The sequence below is a fragment of the Diadema antillarum genome, unplaced genomic scaffold (assembly GCF_040938485.1).
Source record: "Diadema antillarum isolate AM-2024a unplaced genomic scaffold, OU_Dant_1.0 seq00000003_RagTag, whole genome shotgun sequence".
In the NCBI taxonomy this organism is placed as follows: domain Eukaryota; kingdom Metazoa; phylum Echinodermata; class Echinoidea; order Diadematoida; family Diadematidae; genus Diadema; species Diadema antillarum.
The window spans coordinates 394,271-416,991 of record NW_027271125.1 but is presented as its reverse complement, the minus strand read 5'-3'; the positions used below and the strand labels follow the sequence as shown (position 1 = coordinate 416,991).

Genomic DNA, 22,721 nt, shown 5'->3' with positions numbered 1-22,721 from the left:
GAGCAACGACAGGAAATTGACAAGCAGATAAACGAGTTCCTCTCCCAGGGTTTGATCGAACGGGTCAGTAGCCCTTGGGCATCCAATGTGGTTCTCGTACGGAAGAAGGATGGTAGTAAGCGCTTTTGTGTGGACTACCGGCAGCTGAACGCTGTCACACTGAAGGACGCATACCCTCTACCAAGAATCGATGAGACATTAGACGCACTGAGTGGGGCTCAGTGGTTCTCTACACTCGACTTAGCAAGCGGGTATTGGCAGGTGGAGCTGGACGAACAAGCAAAGAAGAAGTCAGCATTCATTGCCAATGGTGGTCTGTATGCATGGCGGGTCATGCCCTTTGGCCTATGCAATGCACCGGCCACGTTCGAGAGGCTAATGGATCGAGTGATGGCGGGCCTGACGTGGGAGACACTACTGGTGTATTTGGACGATGTCATCGTTTTTGGTAAAACGGTGGAGGAGGAGCTTGGTCGACTGAAAACTGTGTTCCAGCGATTGCGTGGGGCTGGTCTGAAACTGAAACCTGCTAAGTGCCAACTGTTCCACACTAGTGTGGAATACCTGGGGCACATCGTCTCATCTGCTGGGGTAACCACGGAGCCAGAGAAGGTCGCGGCCATCCAAAATTGGCCGAAACCAAACAGCGTCAAAGAGGTGCGGAGCTTCATAGGACTGGTCTCCTACTACCGGAAGTTTGTGGAAGGATTTGCTTCCATCGCTAAACCACTCCACCAACTCACCAGAAAGAACCAGAGGTTTCTCTGGACAGAGGAATGCCAGGAGGCTTTCGACAAATTGAAGCAACGACTGGTGTCACCTCCAATTCTGGCGTATCCCTGCCCAGAAGGGGACTACATTTTGGACACAGATGCCAGCCAGCATGGAATCGGAGCCGTGCTGTCGCAAGTACAGGGAGGAACTGAGAGAGTTATTGCGTACGGAAGCCGCACGCTACGTAAGGAAGAAGTCAACTACTGTGTCACCAGGAAGGAATTACTGGCAGTGGTAGCCTTCCTCAGCCAGTTCCGACAGTATCTCTATGGAAGGCACGTGATCATCCGCACTGACCATGGATCATTGCAGTGGTTGGTTCGATTCAAGGACCCCAGAGGGCAGCTGGCACGATGGTTGGAGCTGGTATCGGAGTACGATTTCGAGATACAGCACCGGCAGGGGAGGAGCCATGGAAATGCTGATGGTCTATCTCGGAGACCATGTAGGCAGTGTGGCCGGGACCAAGAAACCCCACCCGGGCAAGTCAGAGCACTGACAGAGGAGGCGTTGGGAGCCCCGAGTATTGGGAGTCTTCAGGAGAAGGATGGGGACATACTGGTGGTGAGAGCTGCGAAGATTCAAGGGGTGAAGCCAGCCAATGAAGTGGTGTCATCTTGGCCGGAAAAAGCAACTCGATTGTTGGAGCACTGGGACGCATTGGAGGTGGTAAACGGCGTGCTGGTCCGCAGATGGGAGTCAGCGGATGGTACCAACACCCGGAGACAGACCATCCTACCAAGGGCGCTCATAAAGAATGCGATACATGAGGTCCATTCTGCTCTTACTGGGGGACATTTTGGTATCAAGAAGACACTGGGACGATTGAAGTTGCGGTACTACTGGGTCGGCATGGCAGCTGATGTTTGTTCGACCCTCAGACAGTGTGACGTGTGTGCCAGAAGGAAGTGTCCTGGTAAAGCTGCTCGAGCACCACTACAACAAAGGATTAGTGGGTTCCCGTTGGAGAGGGTGGCATTGGACATCATGGGCCCTTTCCCCCGGACCAAGCATGGGAACAAGTACATCCTGGTGATTGGCGACTACTTCACAAAATGGATGGAGGCCTACCCAATACCAGATGAAAGGGCGGAGACCGTGGCAGAGAAACTGGTGGTGGAGTACATCTGTCGATTTGGGGTACCAAGATTCGTACATTCGGATCAAGGCCGAAATTTCATCTCTGAAGTCTTCAGTGAAGTCTGCAAGCTGATGGGGGTGAAAAAGACCAGGACCACAGCCTACAACCCAAAGTCAGACGGGTTCGTAGAAAGGTACAACCGCACCCTAATAGACACAGTTGCTGCACTACTGGACGTGGAGAGGCAGGAAAAGGATTGGGATCAACTTCTCCCCTTCGCCACCTGTGCCTACCGCAGCTGTGCTCAGGACTCGACTGGGGAAACTCCCAACATGCTAATGTTGGGGCGAGAGGTGGTATTACCCGGTGACCTCGTCACACCAGATGATGTTGACAGCCAGCAGGACCTCCAGACCGATTATGCAGAGGAGCTACGGGTTCGAATGCAGAGGGCCCACAACCGAGCCAGGGTGAAACAGATGTCGGCCTGTAGAAAGCAGAAACGATTCTACGACCAGAAGGCCCATGGATCTGCCTTCAACCAGGGCCAGTATGCATGGCTACGGCGGAAGATGAGGGTGAAAGGACAGAGTCCAAAACTTCAGACCAAATGGCTGGGACCGTACCTGATAGTCACCAAAATATCGGATGTGACTGTTCGACTCCAGTTGACACCTCGCTCCAAGCCATTGGTTGTCCACGTAGATCGGTTGAAGCTGTACACAGGGGTACCGAGACCAGTTTGGGAGTTCGAACCAAACACGATGGTGGTACAAGCTAGAGACCAGCAGCAAGGCACTGCTGCCGACTTGGAGCTGGAAGAGTCAGGGCTGGAAGAAGCTGGTGCTACTCACCCCTCTAGCTATGAAGAGAGAGAAGTGGATTCTCAACCGCCAGTTAGGAACCGCAAGTCTCCGACTGTGCCAACGGCATGCGACGATGATGACTGGAATGGGGGAAGGCGTTATCCGAGGAGGGATAGGCGTCGGCCGCAGTATTATAATTAGGCACTAAGTAACAAATTTAAATAATCGAGTGGTACTCGAATATATTCGACGAGCTAAATAACAAGGATTAAAGACTGTGGTATTATTAATGTGCAGGTGCAGTGCAGGCAACGACATGGCATCTTCCAAAAAGGGGGATTTGTACAGTCCCTTCAACGATTATTTCGGGCTGAGTAAGCTGGTATCAACGGGGAGGAAGAAGAGGGAGACCGTGGACCAAGAGACGGGCAACCAGTTCTTTGATTTTGAACAGGTGCGAGGCTCGTTCAATAGCTACCTGGGGTTAGACGAAGGGGAAGCGACAGTGACGAAGAAGAGTGGATCCCAGGACCTAGGGACGAGATACCAGTATCCGACCTTACGGAGGGACGGCTATGCAGCTGGGTGTCTGTCAACTGGTAGCCGTTGGCTGAGCAACGAGGGGATTCTACCAGACATCACCGCGCTAAGAGGACGAGATGGAAGTGATGGACCACTCAGCAGATCAGTCTCTTGGTGCGTTTTCTGCAAAAACAATGGTGAAAGTTTGCAGGTCTACGGAAGCCACGCGCTGAAGTCCATAGACGGGAAAACTACCTGTCCTGTACTTCGGGCATACAGGTGCCCGATTTGTCGCGCCACCGGGGATGAGGCTCTCACCATTAAGTACTGTCCGTCATCAAGGAAGAAAAAGCTGCCTGGGGCAGCAGAGCCAGGATCTACCAGTAACGTCAGCACAGCGGCGCTGTATTTTAAAACCCCACGGAATGCTGCCGGACGGCTGAGGAGCTGTAATACCAGGTAGCGGACACCGGAAGGGGGAAAAGCGCAGCAGCAAATATGGACCATGTCAGATACCAGCTTCGCACGAGTTGATTGTAAGATGTGTATGAATGACTGTAGGAATTTGACTAAAGACACGAGTAACATTCGATTGGTATTATTTGTTGAATATGCAGAACGATGTCCACCCCCGGAAAACCCAAGTCCTGTTTAGACAGGGGAGAAGTCTACCGTTGTAAGGTGTGCCGGCGGTCCTTTTCCAGTAAAAGCTCGATGCAACGACACGAATTCGACGTGCACACCCCCAAATTTAGGTGTGATCGCTGTGCTTTCCAGACGCTGCACAAGCGAGAATTAGAACGCCACTACGGGACTCACGCCACCAATGTAGCTCCAGGGCGGGTACATTTGAAAACCCCAGTTTATGCGCCAATTAGGAGTAAGAAGCCGCCGTCAACGGAAACCAGACCCAGGAGTAGATCCCCCCTGTGCCCCTCTACTCCAACCCCTTCCCGGTGCACGCCTGAGAGGTGCACCCCAGAGAGGAGTGTCAGCCCAGTGAGGAGCGTCACATCTGAAAGAAGCAGTACCCCGGTGCTGGATGAGGACAGCTGTGGCAGCGGGCTCCTCGACCTGACTGGCGGAAGGCGGCGATTAGTAATCGAGGACGTGGTACCTGAAGTCAAATCCCCGGTAACATGTGGAATCGGGGTCCAGGTGTCACCATCCGACATTGACGGGGGGATTATCCGAGGGAGGCTAGGAGAATTACGTCGCAGAGGGAAGACCAGTTTCAGCGCTACCAAGACGCTGGTGTTGCGGCCTGGCCGAACGTGGACCCGGAAGACGGAGCGGTTCCTGACGACTGGTGGCGAGTTTTTGGAGGTAGTGACTGAAACCGTGGAGGAAAAGTAGTGGAAGCGAAATTTTGGTAGAAGTGCGTGGGCAGATATGGACGTTAAACATAATTTGCCCAAATTGAGTTTGGACAATAAGTTATAATTGGACGTTTCTGAGGACTGTTCGCGAAGATAGTGAAAGTGGTAGCGGATACCGGAAGGAAGATGTGGAAGCGATTATTGGTAGAGAAGGGCAGATACGGACGCTAAATTTAATCTGCCTAATTCTAAATTGGACATTAAGTTGTTAAAAGTGAACATTCCCAAGGACTGATGGACATTACTAATGTAATTGTTCTGGAAGAACGATGGTATTAAGTTGGATTCAATGAAGCTTATGTACGGAGATGTAGTGATTCCACGGAGTAGTGGAGGGACGTCATTGAAGCGATACCAGGTGTTGGTAGAATTGGTTTGAAGAGTTGGTAGAACCATATTGGTATCCACATTACAATTGGTACATATGGTAACGACTGGTCTTGGAGTCTTAGCTTTCTTCTTCTCAAATTTTGAGTTGGTTGTGTCCATGTTGGAAGAAAGGGGTATTAGACAAGGTTGGAGAGGTGGCGTTAAAAATGTACATAATGTTAATGGTTCCAAAGGGATGATGAGTGTTATTATAAATCATAAGGTGATGTTTTAAAAGGATTTGGTGGTGGACACCAGTTTAAGTATTTTGGTAGTTGATACCAGTCGGAATGTGGTGGAGGTTGGTTTGTGTTTAAAGTGTTGACGTTTAAAGTGTTTAGGATTGAAGTGGTATAAGCTCGGGGACCGAGCTTGGTGGGTCGGGGGGTCGTGTAGCGAAATCGATCAATTCCGCTGTATGGCCTGTATATAAGCTGTGTATTGATTTTCCACTATCGATTATATGAAGGTGTAATCGATCATTGTTGGTAGTAACGTTGGTATAGGCAAGGTCCAAAAATCACGGTTTTGGCCACATTCATGATTATTACGTAAGATAAGGGCATTAGGGAGGTAAGATGATTTAAGATTCAGAGAGAGGTAATGGATACCAGTAATTTGAGACCAAATTTGTAGGGTTTTGGTGAGAATTGCTTCTCAAGTTTGGTGTTTTAATAGTGGAAATATTGATTAACTACGCTAACAATTATTCAGTAAAAATACAATTGGGTAATTCAATATCTGTTTCGATGTCGAGTTGGGACGGATAAGGTAAGCACGTCTAGTACGTGTTGAGTTGGATCGAGTTGTCAAAGCTCGAGCTAGCTGTGTACAAGCAGTCTAGTGAAGGCGATGGTCAGGATAGTCTACTCCTGATTGCTAGCCAAATCTAGATCTGTGTTTGAAACGTACATAGCTGTCGAGTCGAGACGAGTAAGGCCGGGACGGGACTTGGAAATTGCGGGACCGGGTCTGCATTCTGAACTGTGTACATTACTGCGGAAACGAGTTGGACTGTGTTTGTACAGAAGTATTCCCGAATTAAAGACTACCTGTTGAACGTTATACCAAGAAGTGACTGGAAGAGTAATCTTTCCTACCAAAGAATCCTGAGCGAGTGCAGGTGAGTCGAGTGGACCTTGGTGGTGACTGGTGGTAAAGAGATTGGTAGATAAAATATAGTAGATAAAGTGCGAAGCTGGTATGTTGGACTGTTGATGAAGGACTGGTAGATAACTGGTAGAAATAAATTGGTAGCAAGAATTAACTGGTATCTTGGGCCGTATATTGCGGCCAAACGAACTTACGCCTAGCTCGGCCATCCTGATAGAAGTTCGTCGTAGGGCCCCATTTCGATACCAATCAATCTATCATCACACATCTATCACCAAACACAAGTCATTCGCTACATATATGGTGTCAGGACCAGAGGGATCTACCCCTTTCTACGAGTGCAGTGTCAGGACTGAGGGATATGCCCTGCGATCGGATTCGCCACAATATATATATATATATATACAAACATAGGCCCTATATACATACAGTATCATCCAAAGTTCAACTGATGAGTGTACATATAGCATAGCATGATTGGCATTGTTTGCCTTTGAGAAATGAAATACAATGTAGACAGAAAAGACGGGTCAAAGTCTACCGCGTCCATGTTACAGCCGTCACATTGAATTGTACCTGCTCAAACCGTGATTCAAAGAGGCGTGGGAGGCAACATGGCTGAGCTTATATATTGTGTGTTCATGACTGTCGTCGTGGCGTCATTGGTGACACTTGAATCATGTGAGTAAAATGAGCTTGAAATGTTCCGATATCTCTCTATCGGCTTTAGCTGTTAATATTACACGGTGGATTTATTGTCCATGGATAATATCTGCGGAAAAGGACATTCACATTATAGTCTGATAAACATATCAAAATACAATTCAGTGTATAAGTGCAATGCAAGGTTGCGTGAAGTGTAGTTGTAACATGAATCTGCCAGAGTGATAGACCAGTTTTCATGCTGATATCCCTATATGCATGCAAATGGGTGTAGAAATTTTCATCTCCGACTTAAAGGACCTGTTGACCTTTAGGAACAGTGATTTAAGAAATTTTCAAGACATGAATAATGCACAATGTGTGTAGGTTGGTTTGCTGTACCACAAAACATCTTATCGTATAAGATGTTCGCCTTATAGCCTAAAATATAAGGAGCTATCTGTATTTTTTCTCAATAAACAGTAACTATAGACGGTTGAGTCTGGAAACATTTTTATTATAACTATTGTTCACATTTTGTATATTCAACAATTCTTAACATCGATTTTACCTAACCAAATTTTTACAGTGGTTTTTTCCATCCCTAACTCACATTTTAGAACTATTTTGAAGCACCAAAGCTGGGGTCTTGTTTCAGTTTTTTGTTTTGTTTCAGCAAATGGTAAGTTGTGCCTTCAAGGAAATCCTCCTTGCGCTTGTACTATGCCATTTAGATTATGATTAGATTAGACTAGATTAGTTTGAAGGACTCAAATTCAATTTTTATAAAACACAGCTGAAGCCCAACTAGCTGACACACAGCAACGCATCACTCTTCTTGTTGGAGCATCCGCATCTATTTCGTGTGGATATGATGGCAGCCCGCTAACTGTGGAGTGGCAAAAGGGCAAAGTGGGGGCCCGGGAAGCAGACGAGTATGTGGTGATACTTGAAAATCTGTCCGATGAAGTCAGGAGAAGGTATTACCGGGACGGTTTTAACATCACGGACGATTATACGCTGACAATCCACGATGTTGGCCTCACAGACGAGGGACGATACTTCTGTACAGTTTCCGACGGTGCCACTGGAACGTTTACTACCAGTCACACAGACGTCCTGGTAGAAAGTAAGTTTTGATTTGTTAACCAAATGAAGAAAATATTGTATTGAGGTACGACTTCCTCGGAATCATAATGCTGATCATAATATGGGATATCAAGCTTACAACGATAAGGTTGATGTTGATATAAAATCGTAAAGAAACAACAGAATCAGTTCAGATCAGATCAAAGTATTCTCAGCAAGTTATTTGAAGAATTTTACTGTTCTGCTTCTGGTAAGAGAATACTGTCTGGTCAATAGTACTGTATATTTATGTTCATTTCTAATCCCTGATCGCCATTCCGATACTTCATGTCCTTTTCTATCAATATTATATACTAATGAATAAAATCACTACTATACATCATCAGAATTACACATTTACACTTCTCACCACTCTGGCACATGAACGACTAAATATAAAGAGAGAATAGTGTCTTCGAAACTGAATAGAGTTTTTCGTTGTATCAGTACAGACTGCAGCATTATGTTGTGTTTTATATTGACACATCATAGACAATCCTGGTATTAAATCTCTTTCATTTCAGTTGTATCTATGATTATAATCCCTTGAAGTAAACTGAGACCCTTAATTACTGCTTTAGCATCCCATACTACATGTCACTTTAACCGCAATCCTCATGATTATCATTGCCAGAGTTGGTAGTACTAAACGAGACCACGATGGCTCTTCAGCTGGGAGGAGGCGCCATTATTCCCTGTGTATTCAACGCAACAACATCAGACGTGCGCTGGAAGAAAGATGGACTCCTAGTAGGGAATAGTGATGGCTACCAGACCTCCACAGAAGACCACTCCCTGATTGTGGATCACGTGACTATGCTGGATAGAGGGACCTACGTGTGTGAATACTCTGATCGAAACAAGAAAACGTTGTATCAAAAAGTAACGCACGTGACGGTAATAGGTACGTCTGGCCAGATATATCAATGGGGTTAATGCAGTCTTCATTGGTTGGCAAGACACTTGTATGTTATTTCAGTAACTTATCTCTCTCTTATACAAACATACATACATGTGTATGTGTGTGTGTGTGTGTGTGTAACGTTAAATACTTTTATATCTACAGGATTCGTATGCAGTATATTCATATGTATATTTTGCTGGCACATGTGTGTCCAAAAGTCATTTTTCTTCAGAGCAAATTTGTTATACTTGATCGACGTAAGGCGATGGACTGCGTGCATATTAAATAGCTTCATGTTTAAAAAAAACAAAGAAAAAGAAAAGAAAAAGAGCACAAACTCAAAGTCCTGGAGGAGTCGAGTAATGTTTGGCTTTCCAGTTCAAGTGCCAATGCATAATCTTTTACATTAAATAAGAAAGAAACCCATAATTCTACTATCACAGATTTGCATGTTCATGTTCTCTGAAAGCTGTCGTGTGAATTTGCAAAAATCCGTACACAAGAGAAGCATAGTGTCGCGTTTAGAAGGCAAATAATCACCATCAAGGAGTTCAACCACCATAATGGTTTAAAAGATATATATTTTTCAAACCCATAATACTACTATTACAGATTTGGGGCGTCCATGTTCTCTGAAAGCTATCGTATGACAATGCAAACTCCGTACACAAAAGGAGCATAATATAGCTTTTGTCAAGTAATCACCACCAATTAACCATCATACGGTTTAATTTTATTTTCCACAGGTACACCTGTTAGCCCCTTTCCCACCATCGATGTGTGTAGTAAGAAGGAAGAAGCGATACAGAATTGCACTGAAAATTCTTTTGCGGTACTGAATCTAACGTGCCTCGTGAACAGCTATTTTCCCAACATCTCTCTCGACTTTCTGCATTACCAAGAGATTGTAGCGGCACTGACTACTATAGAGACCAAGAATTTGGATGGGACGAAGAATAAGGAAATTTCCATACGTGCTGCTCCAAGCAATGAGCCGTATGTATGTAAAGCGTACAGAATACCGGGAATGGACGGAGAGAGAGCAGCTGTGGTCATGATTACAGCAAGGAGAGAAAGTTATACGACAGCTAGTGGTAAATATTCACTCCTCTGATGCTTTTCGTCTAAACATGATGTCACGCAATAACAAACTTACCAGCTTAAAATACGTCAATATTATACTGCAGTTTTGGTGATAGATGTGAAACTCTTAATTCTCAAAAAGTATCGCAACTTTCCCCATAGTCACATGGCCAGAACGTACTCTCTCATTACCATTGCAAGCAGGACAGCTGGTACAATGATAAGCACACACAAAGAGGTGTGATGACGTTCATGTACATGATGTGGAGAGTTGGTTTCCGAAATTCTGTGAAATATGGCCAAATGGTAAATACACCTTTTCATGTAGAATTATGTTAGTTACTATACTGCAGCGCGTATGGAAAGTAGTTTTGCAAAAACAAAACAGGCCAACCTTGCGGTGTAGAATGAATAAAACAAAATAGATAATAATGTGTGTAGTGCATGTATGTATCTAGAGCTAAACACACAAAAGTGAGCCAAATTATAGAGCTTCTGCATCGTTTATGAATGCATTTTAATTGATTTAAACATTGGTTTCAGTGATTACGGGAATTCTGGTCATTATCATCGTTGCCTCAACAATAACGGTGTACATTCGTCGGAAACGAGGGGCAAGAAGGAAACGAGGTAATTCATATTAAATCTCCTGAGTTACTTATTTTCATTTGCAATGCACTAGTTATATAACACTTATATTTTTTCACTTTCTGTACAAAAGGTAGAGCAGAAAAAATAGTTTTCTGCTTCAAAGTTTATTTTCTTACGAGGTTTTCTTATCAGGTCTAAGACATAATCATTTACACTCGACACTGCTTGTAAAACCTTTCTGCACGTGATCCCTCACAACCCATTCATGCTTTTTTTCTAAGAAGTGTGTATCATTTCATTAAAAACGTAAAATTACATAAAATCACTTTCCAAAGTCTGGTGTCTCCGTTCAAATTCGACTCCTATTTGACATTCTGTGTTATCAAGAGGAGACTACGAGGATCATACAATCATAAATCATTTGTTTACAATGTGAGTTTCTTTGGTAGATAATATTAAGGTTGTATACTTGGTACAAAAGAACAAGTGATTGCATTTGAAGAGTTTGTTCGCAAAAACCGATAAGTCAATATTTGCCAAATAGATATTTGCGATTAAAGGTCAAGAAAAATATAGTGAATGATAAGAAAATGTTTGCTTCTTTTGACCATAACTCCAAAAATGTACCTCTATATGTAAACCGTATGAGGTGACCAATATATCATTTAAAAGGTATTATTTTGTACTTTATGACAGAGACCGTCCTTCAAAATCTTCAAAAATGGACTTATCGGTTTTTGCGAACAAACTCTTCATTTGTAGTCCCATCATCTTATGGATGATCCTCATTTTTTCTGCCTTAAAAATTTAAATATCAAGGTAACGACGAGGAGGCTCAAACAGAACTGTTGCCACTAACAGGTAAGCTATTCCCTTCACAATGACCTTGTTAGCTCTTTTCATATATGTATTTACCATTTTTGACGTTGTGTATAAGCATGTCAAGCCGATGAGTCAAGCATGAGCGTGTGTAACTGATCTTTGAAATATTGATACTTTGGCTTCTTGGGAATTTCAGTAAATGCTCAGGTGGACAAACTATGGATTGTCTGTTTTCGAGTTTATGTGGTATGCTATATATCACGTTAAAAAAATGCCATCATTGGTATTTTTTAAAACGCGTTATGAATTTATTCATCATTTATTGTTAATATTACTTTTTCCCATCTCCCACATGTGTTTCTTTACTATGTCACACTTTGAAACGATTAATTTATTTTCAGTTTCATGATTACTCAACGACACCTACATCAAACATCATGTTCATATATGTATAGCTACAATGTAACTTCTCTACTACTTATTTAAATTTGTAGGTGTTTTGCATGTCACACTTTGTATTTTCTTTACTTGGTTATTATTGTGCATGTATATTTGGGTTTTACAAGATGGGCTGTTTTGAAAGGGAGGGCCAGGCATTAAGCTAAATTTACTTAAATAACTGAATCCTGTTGTGAGGTAACAAAAATGATTTGTAGATTGAATGCAGTAATCATTGTTATAAATGATTTTACAACATTGATCATTCGATTTAGCACATAGCATGTGCTATTATTCATGCCCTTACTGATTTCCATCCATTGTCATAATACTCTTTTTTTCGACAGATTCTCTGTCTTACATGGAAGTTTGGCAATTATTATGCCATGCTGAGAAACAGAAGACCTTAAATAAACTGATCGAAGCACTGTGCCAATCACAAATCATCAACCCAGATGAAAACGTGACTTACACCGCCAGTCAACTGTACGTCACTCTCTGTGAGGTCAAAGGTAGAAATAGTAAAGTCGGAAAAGAACTGTTTAATATCTCCAACAAAGCCGGCAGAGACAACGTGGATTTCTTGCAATATCAGCAAGGTGAGAATTCTTTGAATTATACCACTAATAATAGTATGTAAAGTGCAATACCAAATCCGGTCCACTTTTGATATGTTTTAAAAAGCAATAAAAGAAGTAGAAATCAAGCAAATAGAAAGTAAAACCTGAACAAAGATAGAAAACATAAAGAATATTCAAATTAACGTTTTTTCCTTACTCGCAGTGGCATTTGTCACAACCAAGTGTTCGCACGATTGGTACAAGTCATCCACTGACGTGCGAATATTGAATAAAGAAAAAAAAACCTTTTTTTATATGATGTCAATAAGATTATCCTTCATAGTACAGTGTTTGCTGTACTGGAATTTGTTACCAGCGACGACTTTTGCTAGGAAAGGGGGTTGCAGATATCACTCATTCGATGATATATGACCGCGACAGTTTATTGTTGCGACAAATTTCACCTTTTTGGGAAAAAAAAAGAAATTAAAAGAATTTACATTTTGCAATTTCATAATGTTCCATATTCACATCAATCTGTTGGTGCCTCTCTTGTTCCTTTTGTTTGTTACGGTATTCATTGAGGTGCATTTACACAACACCGGTAAACACTGGTAAAGTTTTTAAGAAAGTGTCAAATCAGACGAACAGAATGGTTGAGAAAGACTGTGAAATAAATAAGGTGTTTAATACAAATACCACAAGTAGCAACCTTACAACATTCTTAAAGGCATGATGTGCAGACAATAAAAAAAATTAACATCATCTTTGCAACGGATAATGTTAACATCTTAATGATTTTCCCACGTGTACTGTCATTTCAACTGCGTTTTCTTTCAAGGTAATAGAATGATAAAATAAAATGGAATGAAATGAATTAACATGTAATTTATTATCATCCTAGTCTTTAACGTTGCTGGTGCCTGTTGCTCTTTTAATTTCTCCCACTTTAGAGCAATATACGTCAGTATCGGACAACCTTGCCGAGCATGTTCTGTGGAATCTTGATGCGATACAGATCGGGAAACTCTTCCGTGGATTAAATTTACCATGGGACAATACCAAGAAGAGGAATCGGTTTGACGTCGTGGGAGATGGTTTGGCAAAACTTCAAGAGTGGAGAAATGAATCCAACGGAAACCTCTGTGTACAACTGTGCCGAGCTTTAGAACGAGTAAACTGCGAGTCAATCCATAAAACATTTTTCCTAGGTACGTACAACGAAAATATTAGGACAGCTCTCCAGTTACTTTGGTTGCTTTGTTCAATAAACACAAAGTGATATTTCCTTTCGTTACTTCTTTCAGTATCTTTCTTCATTTTTCCTACTTTTATTTCAGCGCCAGACAGAAATCTAGGCTAAAACTATCACGGCGTAGAATCTTGTCCTTCTTTAGATTCCTACTCATCTCATGAGATTTATTCTATCATTCTTCTGAGTGAAGATATTGGCATTATTGTAGTTTTGGAGTCTGGAAGTGAATCTATCTTCCAAATCGATAGCAGTCGTAAGTCACAAAAATTATTAAGTTTAAACTTTTCAATTAAATTTGTTACATTCCTCCGACGACATAGTCAATTTTAGTTCAATACGCTGTAACTAATACTGTCGCAGAAATATGTTGCAATGTTCATGAATCACTAATATTCCAGCGAATTTCAAATATCATGTCTAATTTACTCAGGTCTTTATCCGCAATCGGTATGTAATAATTGTTAAATTCTGACTACATTCACAATAAACCAGGATAGTCGCATACTTGTATAGGAAAATTATGGAGTATCAAATGGGTCCTTTCAATATGATTAAATTCTACAGTGTATTTCGTAACATTTATCTTGAATATGTACTTATTTCATTTCATTTGCATTTACTTCTTTGTCAAGCCCAACTTATAGATTGTAACAATTAATTCGGGATCCTAGTCTATACATAGTAATTCCTTTAAGGTGTATTTAAAAGTTTGTGACATCACTTTGCAGTGAAAGAAAAATGGATGGAGCCCATCAGCTCAGCTGAGGTACGAAAGCTCACTTCCAAACTCACCCAACGACATCGCGCGAGGATCCTTGATGTTTTATTGACTGATCAGTCTGTGGCACAAAACAAAGCAAGAGATGTAAAATGTGACACATTCATGGAGAACGTTTTTGACACTGGTAGAATGATTGAGGAATGGATGGCACGGGAGGAGGGAAGTCATTACCAAACCAGATGCAAGCTCTGGGAAGCAGCTGTAAAAGCAAGTCGCTTCGATATTCTGGGTAATTTGTTTATATGTTTGTTTATTTGACTGTCCCTTTTTTGTTTCAAAAAGTTTTGCTTTTTCCACAAATGTTAAGCATGTTGACTTTGTTTCGTCATAATACTATATATGAGTTTTATTGTTGTGTGTGTGTGTGTGTGTGTGACCCTGCTCTGACAAACCCACCAAAGGAAGAAAACATGTCGAAGATAATATCTACATAGGCCTACGTTCACAATCTAAAAGTCATACAGTTTCATTATGATGTGACTCATCATAATGAATAATAATTATGTATCAACTACATAATAATGGACGAAAGGTGTGCGCTAGTCACCTTCTCTCGTGTGCGGATCAAACATTAAAACTCAATCACAACTGCTGCGTATAGTCTAGAACATTAAATTAATATTTGCTTGTAACACTTGACATTGTCTAAAATACATAATTTCCTCGACGGAAAAAAAGCTACTTGGTACTCTTAAAGCCTTTAAAGCTTTTCATGTACACTGTCATAAACAGAATTGTTGAAACACGGTCTCTGAAACAGATTCAACTTTTTGTGGTTTGTATAATATGTTAGTAATTTAGTGGTAAGAGGGTAGATTTTTTTTTTCAATTTCATAATGGCATAAGCAAACTGCCTAACCCCGTGAAATTGACACATTTTGCATGTTTGTGTGATTTGATATCCGTCCCATTGCACTGATAATTTTTCTTATTCCTTTCCAAATTAAAGGCTGCCTACTAGATATTCGTGATGAACCTGGCAATTCCGATGACCAGTCGACGCTACAACTCCTCCATCGCCTGGGTGAGTTATATGCAGACAAAATACAATCTCCTGAAGTAGGAAAGAACACAAAGCAAGCAGACGAGAGGAATCTGAAGCTTCGGATATAGATCTTGATACTTGAATGTTTTCCTTGTGTTTTATTTCAGGACACCTTGTGCCCCAGCTTCCCAATGATATGAAGTACGACGACAACATGCTGCGAATATTGGAGCATTATCGTAAGTTATGAAATACATAGGCCTACAGAGAAAGAGAGGAGCTTATGATATGAATAGATGAAATAATAATAAAGGGACATGTACATACACACACACGCATACATAAAATATACACATACATATACATACACACACATATACATATACATAACATATGCATATACATATGCCTATGGTCCTTTGTTGTGTGTCTAAATATGAATTTCATGTTTCATACATTAAGCATATCAGATGCACAAAACATACCTTGGGATATTTTCTTTGCGTGTATGCTTTTTTTGTGTGGTCACACCACTTGATAAGTTTGATCGTGTTTACCAAGGTGAATTGGTCATGATACGATTTTTTTTTTGTTCACACATGGTTGAAGGTCCTTATATAACTCATGATTTTGTATGAAGCTGTATGTACTTCTTAATTTGCACACTCAAATTTATGTAATCTAGCAGCACTATAGTAAGTGGAAAGCTAGCAGCTATCATTTCATGTGCCAATGTGCGTGTGTGTGTTTTCGCCTTTTTAAATGTAAATAATGATCATCTGTTAAAGAAGTTGTAATACGAAATACGAAATTATGCCTTCCGACGGCAGATCGTGAATTGAAACTATACCGCCTCTCAACTGACCACTGATTTCATGCAGAGAACAGCTTCATCACGAAGGAAGGATTCTCGAACTTTGTGAAATATCTGAATCAAGACCAGAAGGTTCAACTCTTGGAGAAACTGCATGTGCAAACAGCAGAGAAACTGGAAAACGAGGAAATAGTTGAAAAACTCTGCCGATGGCGGGACGAAAAACTGTCTGCCTCTCAGTCCGATATGACCCTCCGCAAGCAGTTACTTGCTGCCGTCAATGGGCTCAAATATCAAGGCAAGAAGTGTGATAGCTGGGTGTTTTTTAGCTCACCCGAGCCAAGGGCTCAAGTGAGCTATTGCGATCGCTCTTCGTCCGGCGTCCGTCGTGCGTCGTCCGTCGTGCGTCGTCCGTCGTCCGTCGTGCGTCGTCCGTCGTCCGTCGTGCGTAAACTTTTTACATTTTCATCTTCTTCTTGAGAACCCCATGACCGATTTTCACCAAACTTGGCAGGTAGCATCCCTAGGGGGATAGGATCTCAATTTGTTCAAATGGGCACCATGGCCCACCTGGGGGGCCCCAGGGGGGCCCAAACACCCTAAAATTAAGGAATCTTTAAAAATCTTCTTCTCTAGAACCAGAAGTGATAGGGCTTAAATGATACTATGAGTAAGTACATTGAAGACTGTAGTTTCAAGTTTGTTCATGGGGGAATCAGGGGTGCCCCCCTTGGGACCCAGGGGAGGGGGGGTGGGGAGGGGTTCTAATGGGGCCTAAATTGTACATTTTCATCTTCACTTTGAGATCGCCATGTCTGATTTTCACCAAACTTGGTAGTTAGCATCCCTAGGGGGACAGGATCTCAATTTGTTCAAATGGGCACCATGGCCTACCTGGGGGTCCCCAGGGGGCCCAAACCCCCTAAAATTAAGGAACCTTTAAAAATCTTCTCTAGAACCAGAAGTGATAGGGCTTGGATGATACTATGAGTTAGTACATTGATGACACACATAGTTTCAAGTTTGTTCATGGCGGAATCAGGGGTGCCCACCCCCCCCCCCCCCCTTGGGGATCCAGGAGAGGGATGGGAAGAAGTCCTACAGTTGTAATGGAGCCTGAATTGTACATGTTCATCTTCTTCTTGAAAACCTCACGATGAATTTTGACCAAACTTAGCAGGTAGCATCCCTAGGGGGATAGAATCTCAATTCCTTCAAATGGGCACCATGTCCCTCTTGGGGGGCCCCTAGGGGGCCCACCCCTCCCCCCACATTAAGGAATATTTAAAATCTTCTGCTCTAGAACCAGAAATGATAAAGCAAAGTTAATACCATGAGTTTGTACATTGATGACTTTAGTTCCAAGTTTGTTAATTGCAGATCCAGGGCTGCCCCCCCCCCCCCCCGAGTTGAGGGGGGGATCCATATGCAGACCTAAAATGTCCAATGTTCTCAGGTAAAAGTGTGCAAGAATGCATGGAAGGTGAAATTGCGATACTCGGGTGAGCGCGTGACCCGCGGGTCTCTTGTTTTTTTTTTTTTTTTTTTGTTTGTTTATTTGTCTGATTGTGGTCTTCATTCTTTCCTTCTTCTTGGGCAGTTATTCTGGTACTTCGTGAGGACATAAACAGTGATTGTGTACTTGTTTAAGTGAGGCAGGACTAAGAGCAAGGGCGTGGTTACATTCATGACAATAGGCCCTACAAATTTTGATAGCAGTGTAGTTCTCTTTGGATGATGCAGGCAAAAATCTTTTAATTTGATCTCTGACAATGTCGTGATCCTGTTGTTGCCCATAACTCTCTATCATGTCAACAAACAATGTATACATGCACGTCTAGGCTATCACGTGGAATAAACAGGCGACACATAACACAGAAAAGCACAGAGCAGACTCGTGTCACGTAACTGTCAAGATATGGCGCAGACTACAGTTACATTGCCATATTCACGTCGAATATTTTACGGTTAAAATCTAAATGTATCTTTCACTTCGCAGGAAGGGTTGCATACAACTTTTCATTGCATGTCAAACAAATGTCACATATGGGCATAATAGTTTGAACAGGAATATTCATGAGCATACACGTTTATGCGGGTATCTTCATGTATATAGTTGAAATGTTTACGCTACCACATAGCTCTTTGTTCATCTTACATCTTAAGTGTTTGTTTTGTGTAAGTGTTATCATGTAAAAACTTGTAAGAGGACAGGAATATCACTCTATAATATGATCAGTCCGTCAGAGAAATTTACTCTCGCGAGTTCCTATACTCAGTTTCAGAAATAACGGATGACGAACTGCGCGTGGTAGCCATCAACTTAAAGCAGGAGGATCGTCGAAAACTTCTGTCAGCGACGGAGACGATCTCTCCAGCGGAGGTTTCTTCCACCGAATCGCTCTCTGATGATTGCATGTATAGATACCTGCAAAAATGGAGGTCCTCGTCACTTCAAACCAGCTGCGAGAAGCGCGTGACACTTTTGAATTTGCTACGCCTTTATACGTCATGCTCAGGTACGGCTGTCGACGAATGTCCTTCTTGTTGACCAGCTTTAAAAAGAGGGCACAGGGAAATAAATGCATGAATTATGCAAACGTGTATATAATGCAGGATGTTACAGTCATTTGCTATCTTGTTGCCATTCCCAATAAAGTCATAATAAGTTCAAAATACAGATCTTTAACATAAACTTTTTGTGTGCGAAAGGGGGATTGTTTTTCACGAATGAGAGCTTCACCATCTCAAAAACATAGATTTTATTGTATATCAAGTTAAGTTAAGAATCTTGAAATCGAACTATATTGCTTCGCTCAACTTTAGTGAAATATTAAAACGTTGTTTATTCTCATGCTCACATGAGTGGGTAGAAGTTTCAATAGCGATACTGGTGTTTCATGCCAAGATTTAGATTTTGTGAAAAGCTGACTTATTTGCTGGTTTTTATTATATCATCAATTATCTGACGTTGCCTTATGCTGATATTTTTTGTTTTGTCAGTACCACAGTCATTAAAAAAACCTGACTGATATGGAATGATGAATACATCTATAAAATATAAAATTTTCACAATCTATCGCTTCTCTTATATTTTGTCTTCCTAGAATGCGTTGCTTTGCCTAGGGGAGATTACGTCTTCGAAGCTGAGCTTGCTACAATCGGGTTCGCAATGCTGATGGAAGACGTCCTACCGTTCTCAGAGGCTCTTGGTATGGATACATCTAAACTGCACAAGTACAGGAAACCACCAACAGCACGATGTGTGATACCAGAGATCCGTCAGCTTGTTGAAGAAGCTAGTAGAGAGAACGGGAGGCCACGCGCCACGCTTTGCGAAAGTCTCGTGAAGGCTGGATTCATGGATATTGCCAGGATGACAGCTCTCAGTAAGTTGTCGTGTAAGGAGCAATGTATTTCCATTTTCCTTCATATGATGTAATTGTTAACAGGGGCAAATCAAGGAATTCCTTAAAGAGGAGGCGCCTTTGCAAAATTAAAGGGGGCGCAAGGATCCCTCCCCCATTTTTTTTCTTTATGTTTTAACCAAAAATAAAGAGGTATCGCGCACCCCTTGCGCCCCTCTGGACCCGCCACTGATTAGCCTCCTTTTGAGAAGTTTTTGTTTGTTTGTTTATTTTGTGGTTTTTTTTTTTTTTGGGGGGGGGGGGTAGTAACACGAGTAGGAACGGTAATGTCGTGGTACTGCCAAATTGCGCCTCCTTAAAGCTATGTGAAATAAAGAGTGATTTGGAATGTTTTTATCACTCTATTACATCACTAGTCAAAACTGAATTTGATTATGTAAAAGCTCCGCGGCTTAGTTGTCAAAATCCACCGACTGTCATTTTGTTTAAATCCAAATTGTGTGCAATTAATGTTTCCTGTAACTGACGCAAATGCAGTTACTGATGCAGTAACGAATGCAAGAACAGACAGCAATCAAACTGTCATGAAAAAAAAAGGTAATAATGTGTTTGTAAAATACATTTCAGATTATGAGCAAAGCCTCAGCGATATGTACGTCACCACTTGGAACCTAAACGAGAAGCAAATGGAGTCACTCGTAACAAAACTAGGATTGACACCAGAAGACATAACCTCGTGCAGAGAGACGCTAGACAAAATCAGACCATCGGACTTGATCGAGAGATGGAGGAGAAAGGAACACCCTTCCCCTTACTACTACAGAGAGGAGCTTGCAAATGCTATCATGTCCTTGGACGGCCATCAGGACTTCGCTGCTAAAATGCTGAAAGGTGACAGTTTGTCTCACGTCATTTCCTGCAATGTCTGCGAACACTTAGGCCCTACCTAAGAATAAGAATTAAGTCACATTAACAACAAGCGATATGAGAAGCTCATGACGGGGCGGGGCTCTTGAGCAGCAGCTGTCGTGGGTCACTGGATAAAGCCTCAGACTTCCAATCACAGAGTGCTTACATCGCGTCCCCTGCTCAAACAGTAGCAATTGGGTCCCCTAAAGGCAAAACACTTTATTACCTAGTCTATCTTGGTGGAGGGGGTTAGATCGGGCATGCCTCTGGTTGCTAGGATACAGGGATACATGGATTTCTTCCCTAACAGCCACGTTGAAACATCACATCTTATATTTATCCAATTCAATTCAATTCACCGTTAACTTTTCTATGAAATACCATGCCCTATGGCCTCAAATTTTGACAAATCTCCTTCAATGAATTTCCTGTCATGCCTTTTACCGACAAATGACTTAAATTGACTCATTTGAGATTCTATCAAAGTCAAAGAGAAAATCACAGGAAATCATTTTGCTTAGAGTTAAAAGAGTGTCTAGATTTGAATGAAATGCATCCGGTTGCGATTACAAACAGAAATATTTACTGAGGATTCACGTACAAGAATCTTCAGGTAAGATGTATAACATAGACATGTTAGAAAACTAATTCATTGATTCAAACCAAACATTAAGGAAAGTGGATTAACTGTCAGAAAATTCGGCACATATCAAAATTCGAATCTCCCATACATCAACATTAGCAAGTGTTTGACGAACAAAAATGGAACAGAAGGATGAATAAAGCTTCTCATTTCCTATGAAGGGAACATCTGGCAGGTTTGCATTTTAAGGTCAAATACAAAGAAACCCAGAGACTTTATTGTGTGTGGGGGTTTTTTTCAGGATACTCCAGGCATAATGATAGCGATGTGATAGTGGCGTTTCATGAAACGTCACGTGTATGGTATGGTCTATTTATGCAGCTTAGGCTTCCTGTTGTTGTTTTTTGTCATTCACTCAGATATTATAGCTGATATTAACCACTTCTACGCGTCCTTGAGACATCTCGTTGACGAGCAGGTGCAAGAGATTGCATCAAGACTTCATCTCAGCGAGGAAGACCTCCAGACTTGTAGGAGGACCCCCAGAGAGACGAACAAACGTGGACTCATCAAACTTTGGCGGAACAAACTTCACCCAGCCTCCTACGACTATCGGAAAGTGTTTGAAGAGGCCTTGAACTCACTGACGAGTGGCGAAGCAGAATCTTTAGAGGACATGCCATGTAAGAAATAAAATGTATTCAACTTACAAGAAGAAGTTTTGATATTCAAAAGCCAAAAGAGAACAAGCGAGTATTACCGGAAATTAAGTTACTTAGCAAGCAGCCGGTGTTGAGAGTCAAACGTCGCTTATATGGTGGCATCTTGTACATGTTTCGAAAGTTATTCTAGGGGAAAAAAATCATGGCCGCTAACCAACAAATTCGTTCATAGTATCAAGGCGTATCAATACTTAATAAGTTTAATTAATGAGAGATATATATCTATTTGGCGTGACAAAACTACGTGAAGCCAGACCAGTTCCTAAGTCATTTAGTCTTCTGATCACGATGATAAACCATATAATATTGACCAAAAAAAAAAAAAAGATGCATTAGGGAAGACTTGGCAGCGAATGTACACTGAATGTCACAATATGTACAGACGGCACGCTCTTTCCTAAATGTTAGATAAAACTTTACCAGAAATGACAAGCATTTTTCTCATTTTTTTTTTTCAAATTCGATTAACCAATCAGAAAAAAAAAATGTTGGGATGTTTGTACTCATTAATATTGACATCGATATATAAATACATATGTACATTTTTAAGTAACTTGTCCCGTTATGGACCTGCCTGTTTCGAATCGTGTTCTTCTCCCTCGATAATGGTTGTTATCAAGTCCAGCCACGAAAATTAAATTGTCTTTTCATAATTCTTATGTTATTTTCTGTATTGTAGCTCTTTTGGCGTGATTTTGATTTTCATTTCAATTTTGAAAGAGCAGAACCTTGCTGCTGCTACACGAAACACAGCTTCCTAGCTGCATTATCTCCTGTTCTGTCAATTGAAAAAGTGACACTTTTACCATATTATGTCAAAGCTTTGGATACAAAGGAATGGACCGAGATGCGTGACAAAAAGTCTTTCGTCTTTGTAATATAGTAGTACTCGCTGGAGCTCACTTTCAGGGCTCTCTTTACCACTAGACCTGTAATTTTTATTCTAGATGCTGAAGAAAGCACATGGGATCTGCTGGCTGGATTACCAGATCTTGATGAAGAAGATCTCACCACGATTGGGATAAACCTGGGCTTGACGGACGACGAGATAGAGTCATGCCGCGTCGAAATCGACGACAGACTGGAAATGCT

General features: G+C 41.7%; 1 protein-coding gene across 1 annotated transcript; it reads left to right on the top strand.

Annotated features, from left to right (window-relative positions):
* Positions 1–2,977: 2,977 nt before the first annotated feature.
* Positions 2,978–3,646, top strand: LOC139724912 (uncharacterized). Its single transcript, XM_071636035.1, has one exon. It carries the CDS (start codon positions 2,978–2,980, stop codon positions 3,644–3,646), a length of 669 nt encoding a protein of 222 aa, XP_071492136.1.
* The last annotated feature ends 19,075 nt before the right edge of the window (positions 3,647–22,721 follow it).

Coding starts and splice junctions, on each gene's coding strand:
- LOC139724912 (XM_071636035.1), top strand. CDS start 2,978: ATGGCATCTTCCAAAAAGGGGGATTTGTACAGTCCCTTCAACGATTAT.